A 9,682-nucleotide genomic window follows, 5' to 3' on the forward strand; every position below is an offset into this window, starting at 1 on the left:
TAACACGTGCGTGAGCATTGTCGCAATCTGTGCAGCAAGAAGAACCGTGCTATTTTGTTTCGAAGCACAAGGCTCTTCGCGGGCTCCATTGGCCGTCTCACGGGCATTGCAGCGTAAGCTTTCCGCGGATGTGGCGCGGTATCAGCAGACCATGTCCTAGTATGGTTGTGGTATAAAATAGTGTCCAAGCACACTAGCGGTTTGTCAGGATGACTTCAGATGATGCATCTAAACGTGTGTACAATGAGAGAGAAGCTCTACGACTATGGAGCTTCGTTTCGGAGGTAGGAAGGGCCGTAATACAGTGTCAGCGTACGCGATTAACATGGCATGGGTCTATATCAGATTTTGTCTTGATAGAAAGCTGTTATCAGTTGTGACATGTACATTTTGTTGCACCTTTGCATGATGCATGAGTGTACTAGCCTAGGATACCTGCCAAGGCTGTCAGCAACTTGCTACATTTTGGAAATTGATTGATTTGATCAGGGCTCTGCAACATTTTTGCCCCTCTGGTGCTGCCAGCCCCATCTAGGTTCCAATTGAGATTCCATGACCCTCACTGCTTGCTTTGTATTCTTCCCTCTTTCATCAAGGAGGTTTTTGACTCTTGTCATGAAAAAATCAGAAACAATTATCTCTAGTTATAATATATGTGGTATGATATAATATATGTGGTGTAGGTGTACTTTCCTACCTAACATTAGAAAAAATCATTGCACACCATTCGTCATGTTTAAGGCAGGACATATCGTAAATAATCTCAATACAGGTAGAATCATGCTCCTACCTTCGAATTTCAATAACTTCGATGGTGGGCCCCCGAGCGCCGCGCACCGCACCGCCTGGACTCCCCAGCGCCGTTTCTGCATTGCCGTTGCGTAAATACAATATTTCTGCTTACCAAGAACTCTACAAAATGTACGGGACCAAGGTAAACCGTTTGTCGTGTTTAAGGCGGAACATATCGTAAATAATTTCAAAACAGATAGAATCATGCTCCTACCCTCGAATTTTAATAAATACGATAGCGAGCTCCCGAGCGCCGCACGCACCGCACCGCACCGCACCGCCTTGACTCGACTCCCAAGCGCCGTTTCTGCACTGTTGCGAAAGCACAATATTTCTGCTTATCAAGAACCATAAAACATGTATGGGACCAAGGTAACAATAATAAAGCAACCAACATCGTTTCTTATCGAGTTTAGGTACATTTATGAAACACGCAGGCCAGAATAGTGCAGAACATATCCTAAGCTAGCCTAACCTAACCTAAGCTAAGCTAACCTAACAACCTAACCTGAGAATAGACCAGAACCTAAGGTTAGCTAACCTAACCTAACCTAACCTGAGAATAGACCAGAACCTAAGCTTAGCTAAGCTAACCTACCCTAACCTAACCTAACTTAACTAACCTAACCTAACCTAACCTAACCTAACCTAACCTAACCTAATAGAGAACAGACCAGAACCTAAGCTAAGCTAAGCTAACCTGACCTGACCTAACCTAACCTAACCTAACCTAACCTAACCTAACCTAACCTAACCTAACCTAACCTAACCTAACCTAACCTCCCCACCCTATATCCCCTTCAACCCAGCATCCCATTGGCGTCCATGTTCCATGTCATATATAGGTGCCATGTAGTGAGCTTTTAAATCGTTTCTTATTGAGTTCAGGTACATTTATGAAACACACAGGCCAGAATAGTCCAGAACATATCCTGAGCTAGCCTAACCTAACCTAAGCTAACCTAACCTAAACTAACCTAACCTAACCTAACCTAACCTAACCTAACCTAACCTGAGAATAGACCAGAACCTAAGCTTAGCTAACCTAACCTAACCTAACCTGAGAATAGACCAGAACCTAAGCTTAGCTAAGCTAACCTACCCTAACCTAACCTAACTAACCTAACCTAACCTAACCTAACCTAACCTAACCTAACCTAACCTAACCTAACCTAACCTAACCTAATAGAGAATAGACCAGAACCTAAGCTAAGCTAAGCTAACCTGACCTAACCTAACCTAACCTAACCTAACCTAACCTAACCTAACCTAACCTAACCTCCCCACCCTATATCCCCTTCAACCCAGCATCCCATTGGCGTCCATGTTCCATGCCATATATAGGTGTCATGTAGTGAGCTTTTATTTAGCTGCCATGTTCTCATTTTGCTTTATATTCCCCACCCAATCCCCCTGCAACCCATGGTCTCGTTGGCGTCGAGGATCAAATTTCATGGATTCTTGTTGCCTTGGCCCGGTACATTTTTATGGTTCTTGATGCTGCTTGATGCGCAGTAATGTTGTGACCCGCACAGTAATGGCGCCGGTGTCGCGGGTGCTGTGTGTGTGCGGCGCTCGGGAGCTCGCCATCGTAATTATAAAAAATTGAAGGTAAGATCATGAATCTACCTGTTTTGTGATTATTTACGATATGTCCTGCCTTAAACACGACGAATGGTTTACCTTGGTCCCGTACATTTTGTAGAGTCCTTGGTAAGCAGAAATATTGTATTTACGCAACGGCAACGCAGAAACGGCGCTAGGGAGCCCAGGCGGTGCGGTGCGCGCGGCGCTCGGGAGCCCGCCATCGAAGTTATTGAAATTCGAAGGTAGGAGCATGATTCTACCTGTTTTGAGATTATTTACGATATGTCCTGCCTTAAACACGACGAATGGTGTACAATGATTTTTTCTAACGTTAGGTAGGAAAGTACACCCTGACCATATATGCACATCTATACAAAAGTATTTTATGTGTAGTATAAGTTGCTGCTCTACCAATTTATTCATTTCCAACATTTTCAGCTTTGGTTATAATGCAGGTGATGGAAAACTAGCTTATAATATTTTTGTTGGGTACATGTTTTGATTATAATTACAACATGAGGATCATTTCATTGACATTGCTAGGTAAACCCCACTGGATTGCAATGCTTGCTTGCTTTTACAGGGTCCTCAAGGGTTTTCAAAGCACTCTCAGTCAGAATTCAGATTCACGTGGCATCAAAGTAGCATTTGCTGAAACTTTGAAAGTCAGTTGGTCCTATTTGGTCCCAAACCTATTTGGACCTCTTGTTTGTCATGCTACCTCTTTCGCTGTCATTTATTTGAGTGTCTGACAAACAGTTTCTACTGGCAGCATAGGTCAATTTTCAAATTATTTTATGTGAACTAAAATGTGCTTAGTCTTTTTGCCTCAGACTAACTCAACAGCACAACAATTCCCTGAAATATTGTTCTTTTGTGCACTGGATTTGATGTCGAGTATGCCAAACCCTGAGTACTTGTATTTACAGTGTAAATAGGATAATTTTTGTTGTGATATGGGTGCTACACTGGGTGGTCTTCGCCAGTGTGACATGTGTTTTTTTGTGGTCTGGTTGCCAGACACCCCTGTGACCTGAACTGGATTAGTTGCCAGCAACACTATCTGCTTGCCAAATTTAAACTTTATATCAATCTGGCTGGTTTGGGGCTGAGTAGTCCAACCATCCTGAGAATGGTCCAATCCTGGTATGTCAACTGATTTTGTCATCTTGTATTCTTCTTGGTTTAACCCTTGCTGATAGAGCTTTTTTTAAGTCTGCCTGACTTCACTGAAGATGTAGTGCCATCTTCAGTCCAGAATTTTGTCCATACATGCTCAACATTAACACTGGTGACAGACACTCCCTCCAGCCCAGCAGACTCACTGGGACTGCAAGCATGCATCACACCAACAGCTGCTTTGTGAATCCCAAAATTGTTTCACCATTGGTTTCAAGCTATACTTTCATGGATATGCACTGCTGAACAATGTTTCCCTGGAGGCAGAGTTTGACCTGGAGTGAGTTCTTGGTCCTACTTCTGGTTGGGACATGCACCCAGGAGCAGCACCATCTCAGTTCTGTGCTCAAGGGGTAAGAAGGCACTGAGGTGAATATTATTGGTAATGCATGGCTGGAATCAAATATTTTGCCAGATCCTGCATGGTTTTACCCAAGTGCACATAGGATGCATGGTTAGAAACAAAACAGGATTAATGCATATTGGTGTTGTCATTTGGTGCTCATTTGTTGTTGTGCTGCAGCCTGTGACTGCCTGGTCTTACAACATTCTATGCATATCTGAGATATATATTTAACATGAGCATTGGTCAAAACTAAAAACTACAAAGCCTTGTCAGTGGGTGTGGGCGCGCGCGCACAGCAGCGTGTTAAGCACCAGTCTCGGCCAGCCAGCCATGGGCCATCTCAACTGGCGGCGGTGTCCACGTGACTGGCCGGGGTGCGCAGCGGCCCGCCGTGATCCGGGATGGCGGGTCGCTGGCATCTCCGGGCATCACCGAGACACTCAATGAATATATTATGTTTTCTGTAATTCCATCTGAAATCCCTTATTGGGGATTTGGATGCGCAGCAGCTTTGATTGCAGCACAGCAGGTGTTCAAAGAAACTGATTCCTTTGTGAGTCTGCAATCTACTGGACCAGGTGGACTTGGCAGCCCTCTTGATATGACGTGACGTGTCGTTAAATACGCCGTCCACTGGGGCTAGGATTTCAAAGACCAATCTGCTTGTGGGGGAGATAGGATCATGCATGGTTGAACTCAGGATATCTGTGCCATATTCACCAGTGATCAATTGGACACTTTAGCCTTCTGACCACAGTGACAATGTCATTGATTCGCCACTGGTGTGTTAGCTTATTTTCTGGTTGCCCCTGAGAGAGCCTTTGGCGTGGAACACATTGCTGAAGTTTCCGAAGCAGCGGCTGACAATGGGTTTGGTTTGGCGGTCTGGCAGGCTGCTGACAGCAGACCACCGCCATGGGTCTGACAGGGGCTACATCGCATGACCCTGGAGCTCGGTGAAGAGGTGCCTCGGTTTGTCTGCAGGTCGACTGGACGGAGCGGTGGATCGTGGCCCTGTTAGTATTCCATGTGACCATGTTCGCGGTCGCAGTACTGGCAAGGCGGAGGCTGAACATGCAGTTTGCCATCTTCGTAATCCTATGTGAGTGGTGGACTTCTGAGCTAGGGAGAACTGTATCCCGTTCATTACCGCGTGCTCACATTCAGGTGGCTCTGCATTATTTCTTCTGTTCATGTATGCAAGCTAGTCATGCATTATGGGGCGCTTCAGTCATTAATATGCTCCTTGTCCTCAAACTGGTCATTTATTGTCATTAAGTTGGCTCGTGATCAGGATGGTATGGCACCATGGCAGTTTGACTTGGATCTATTGTGTTCTATGGCACATATCGTTGATGGAAGCTCGGGAGTGTATTGTTGGTTAGATAGTGTATTGTCCTTAGATCTCTTTACATTTGTCGTCACTTTAAAATTTTGTTTCCAGTGTCCTTGGTGTACTTCTCAGAAGATATCAACACTTTTGCTGCCCAAAATTGGAGGTGAGAAATGAGGAACGAGGGGTTGTTGAGCGGCACAATGAGGGCGAATTCTTATGAAGTCTTGAATAGGCATTTGCGTAACTGATATATACCTCAAATTTAGTTTCAGTTTTATTCTAAACAATGTCGTGTTGGGACGTACATAAAAGTACGTGACACAAAGTTTGTTGATGTTTGACAAATGTTCAGCACACCAGATTAAAATAGGAAAGGATTGAATGTTGTAAGTGCTGACCAGGCACAAGTCTGACTAGGCTAACGTTCGGCACCGCATGCGGCTCACTGTCCAACCATGTAGCAAAGCCATCTTAATTTGCGTTGTGTGGAACGTTCTGTTGTGTGTCCCGAGCCCCTGTGCGTACCTTGGTTTTAGCATTCCAAAAAGCGGTTGGCAACATATCTTCTGACAGCATAGTTTGTGACCGCTTTCTCAGAAATGTCTGAGTCGACAGCTCCACAGCGTGCAATGCGCAAAATACGATGGGATTTCGCTCTCTGGGGCCAGGCTTCATTTGACGGCAATTCAGCGTGTCCAGTGATGCTGTTCATGCCAGCTGTATGCTCTATGTTGCCGGCGGAATGACAAGGCGACGGTGCCGACAGCTGTCCGCTACGGCGCGGGTGTTATTGAGTGTCTGCGCACCATGTCAGTGGCCGTCTGACTACTAAAGTCAAGTGGTTTATGTCATTCGATCTGTGCATATTTGCGCTACCAGCCTAACAAGGATTCGTGGTGACTGTTGTTCTCGTTTCGTTCCAGGGCGTTCTCAAATCAGCAGTATTTTGACAGCCAGGGAATGTTTGTATCTATCGTATTTTCTATGCCCATACTTCTCAACTGCCTGCTTATCGTGGTAAGTTTGAGATTTCAGACGTTTCAAATCGTGGTCGGCTTTACAAAGCTTCGGCCGCTTACTGCGCGGTGGCTTCCGTTTTTTAACTGACACCTTTTAAAGAATATTAAAAGCGATATTTGCGCGACGCGAAAATTGTTTTGTTGCTGATGATATTTTGCTCAGTACTTACGTGCGTTGTGTGCAAAAGTGGCTGTTTCCCACTCCAGTCAAACTCAGTCTTCTACTTGGTTGTCGTTTTGGACCAAATTTGCCTCACGCCGACGCCTAATAGCGCCGCTACTGGTTTCTCTACGATGCGGTTGCTCGCCTGCTCTGTTTACAGAAATGAAAGCGATTTCGTTTCGACACATGCCACTGCTTGCCGCATTTGAAAGGGTTTCCATTATCGAATATCGTTTCCTTCTTTGGCCAGGATGGCAGCGATAACGAAAACCGGGCGAAAGTGCATTGGGTACCAGCTCATATACTGTGGATGACCGGACGTTGTTATCCAGTTCATCTGGGCACGCATGCAACGGAGCCAATGATTTATTATTGCGCCTGAAAATTAATGCCGGGTGTCATACCCTGGAAGCACTCATTCCACACTGTGCAGTAAATTTCTGCGCTGCGCGTGTTGTTCAGACCGAAGATGTTATCAACATGCTGGCGGCATTTTTTTTGTGTCCGGGCGATGGGCAGGCCACTCGAATCACTTTGTTATCGGCCGTCCGTCGCTCCGCGTTCGGCGTCATTGGAAAAGTGGGCACATTAGGACCGTTTTGTGCTTGACAATAAGCAACCTCCTCGTCCTGCTGTAGGACAGAGTTCTCCCCACCTTGTCATTTTTAATTCATTTTCCCACATGATTCATTTTCGAATCAGACTGCTTCAGTACGCAGCTGACTTCATAGCCGTGCCTGATCTAGCTACCGAAATCTGACACCAATTATTAGCAAGGCCTCACATCTGTAAATCTACGGTTTGCATTGTAGCGTGGGCGGCCTATCGCACGCCAACAATGGGACCTGCAGAAATGTCATGATCGGGTCTATCGTCAGTGAAGTTGTGTTTCCTTGTCACCACTGCCCAGGTTTTCCGACCCAACTTTGTACATGGGCGATGTTTGGAAACGTGAGGATGTGGCCCGTTTCCACGTTGAATAACTGAGATACATTGCACATTTTGCTGTGATGACGGAGGCTGTACGAGAAACATCGTAGTGATATTGCACTACACAAGCGCACATCAAACACCAGGCAGACTGGTGCGTGGGGAAACAGTCATCACAGCAGCTTACATCTTCACACCATGACAAGCGTCCAAATTGATGACTCGTGTACTCTGCATGGCTGTGGTGAGGTGGACGCACGTGAACATACCTAACATGAACATAACAAAAGTAGCGGTGCCGGTAGTGTGGTGGTTAGCGCATCTGCGTTAATCATTGCGCGCCTGGGAAACCAGAAGTACGGGGTTCGATTCCCCGCGGCGCCCGCCCCTCCTGCCAGGGTGTGAGGCGGGCGACGCCATAAAGCCTCAGCAGCTGGGTGTGTCGGAAAGTCCCCATGACACACACAAAATAGCAGAAGCATGATCACATAAGCATAATGAACATTATAACAACTATAAACGTAATAAACATAACACAATTAATTACACGTTTTCTTCCGCTTGGAATGTCGCCTTGAAATCATGCTGATTGCAGCGAGCGACGGAACTTGCGCCGAAAAGTCGTAGCAGAATGTGTGTTCGCCCCCACGGCTAGTTCGCTGTGTACTCCTGGTGCAGCAAGCACCCTGGACCCGCCCGGCCTGACCCGGGCCGCCCTGTCCGCAGTGTAACTGGCTGTGGCGCACGAACGGCGCGCTCAGCCAGGTGATGCGCCAGGATCTCACCAACAAGCGGCGGGAGGGCAGCGCCAAGAAGGACGAGTGAGCCGGGGAGGGTCGCGTCGCGGCTTGCCGACGCCCGCGGCCTTTGCAAGGATCACACTGCCGACGCGGGGCGGGGACGGGAAGGGTGGGCGCCAAGCTGCTGGCACTGTGCCGGCATCCTGGATGGGACGTGCTCGTGGCTAAATCAGCTGGATTGCTGTGAGGTTCAGGTAGAAATTGTAAGCTGGCCATCCCCAGCTTGTGACGATGTGTGTTGTGTTGATGACTGAAGCTGGCCGTGTAAATGTTACTCATCGGTATCCGTTTGCCGCCTTCATCTAGACGTCGTGCACGGGATGTTGTGATATTTCCCCGGCATAACGAATAGTGCTATGGCGCTCCGAACATCGACAATATTTCCGCCGATATGTACATAACTGTGTGCTGAAAACAGGCCCAGTGCCATGTTGACCATTTGTGCTGTAACGGGTTTGCGTGTTTTTGAGTGCAGTTCGGGGGATAAACGTATGCTGCAGAAAGGTTAACACAAACGTGAAGATGATTTTATGCTGTAACGGGGCTATTTACAAACATTGTTTTGCGAGGTGACGGCTGAAAACTTTTACGCTCAGACGGAGCGAGTGCGCGCGCATTAGCGTTGTTGATACAGCATGTTATATCCTGCCGTTGTAATGAACCATGGGAGTTTATGCCTGACTTGCAGGAATATTCTTTTATTATAATCGGTCAGGACGTCCCCGGCCGGACCGTTTAGAAGCCAATGTTGTTGAGATAGCACGATGCATTCTAAAATGGTCACTCGGTGGTTTGCGACACACACAACAGACCCCAGCAGATCGACTTGTTGCTACTTCTTCAGAAATCCGTCGGCTCTTTTCGTTTTTTATATCATCGTTCAGAATCTCCGTGAGAAAAACCCATTCCGAATCGACCCGGATTTACCAACCCAGTAGAGAAATTTCTGCTAAACGGACGATTTTCAAAACATTTTGGAGTGACGTGCTATTCCGTGACACGGTCGGCCGCCGCTCGGCTGAGCCGTCCTGGTCACCACAGCACAGCGTGCACAACGGCGAGGCACAGCACAGCGTGCCCGTGGCGGTCTCACAAGCCCAGCACACGCGGGTCACGGTCCGACCCAGCTTCATGGGTGTGTATCCGGCTGAGACAGCAGGTCACGCGGGTAGCTGAGACCGTTGGAGACCGAGTGAATCTCTGATGCGTGCTGATACATCGTTCCTTGTTTTGGGAGGACAGGCAATGTTTGCGATGTTCTGCAATGTTTGGTACTGCACGTGCCAGCGCCAGTGGTCCGTTGTGTCGGGGGATTTCCTAGACCAGACGGCGTCTGGTGGGACAAAATAACCAACACGCATGCATATGACAAAGGAAGCTGTATTTGGAGTAACGCCTTGTTGCTGAGGGTCGGCCCTCCAGCCTGCTTGACGCCAGTTTTACCAAATCGTTCTCAGATTCCGCATTTTGTCGTGTAGGTAGGTAGTCATGCATGACTACAAATCCATCACTTCTATGCACGACTGACTG

The 9,682-nt window shown here is 47.2% G+C and overlaps 1 protein-coding gene across 1 annotated transcript; it reads left to right on the forward strand.

The window, feature by feature from the left end:
• Positions 1-93: 93 nt before the first annotated feature.
• Positions 94-9,219, forward strand: LOC119100989 (transmembrane protein 18). The gene is made up of 5 exons (XM_037224222.1): positions 94-284; positions 4,889-5,006; positions 5,349-5,403; positions 6,164-6,257; positions 8,079-9,219. Exons 1-5 carry the CDS (start codon positions 210-212, stop codon positions 8,175-8,177), a joined length of 441 nt encoding a protein of 146 aa, XP_037080117.1. The 5' UTR covers positions 94-209; the 3' UTR covers positions 8,178-9,219.
• Positions 9,220-9,682: the final 463 nt, after the last annotated feature.

The sequence above is a fragment of the Pollicipes pollicipes genome, unplaced genomic scaffold, assembly GCF_011947565.3.
Source record: "Pollicipes pollicipes isolate AB1234 unplaced genomic scaffold, Ppol_2.1 Scaffold_4881;HRSCAF=5763_pilon_pilon_pilon, whole genome shotgun sequence".
In the NCBI taxonomy this organism is placed as follows: domain Eukaryota; kingdom Metazoa; phylum Arthropoda; class Thecostraca; order Pollicipedomorpha; family Pollicipedidae; genus Pollicipes; species Pollicipes pollicipes.

Excerpts from the sequence above, each read along its gene's own strand:
- LOC119100989 (XM_037224222.1), top strand. The coding sequence starts at position 210 with ATGACTTCAGATGATGCATCTAAACGTGTGTACAATGAGAGAGAAGCT. Across the intron at positions 285-4,888 it reads TATGGAGCTTCGTTTCGGAG|GTCGACTGGACGGAGCGGTG; the intron begins GTAGGAAGGGCC and ends GTTTGTCTGCAG. Across the intron at positions 5,007-5,348 it reads TGCCATCTTCGTAATCCTAT|TGTCCTTGGTGTACTTCTCA; the intron begins GTGAGTGGTGGA and ends TTTTGTTTCCAG.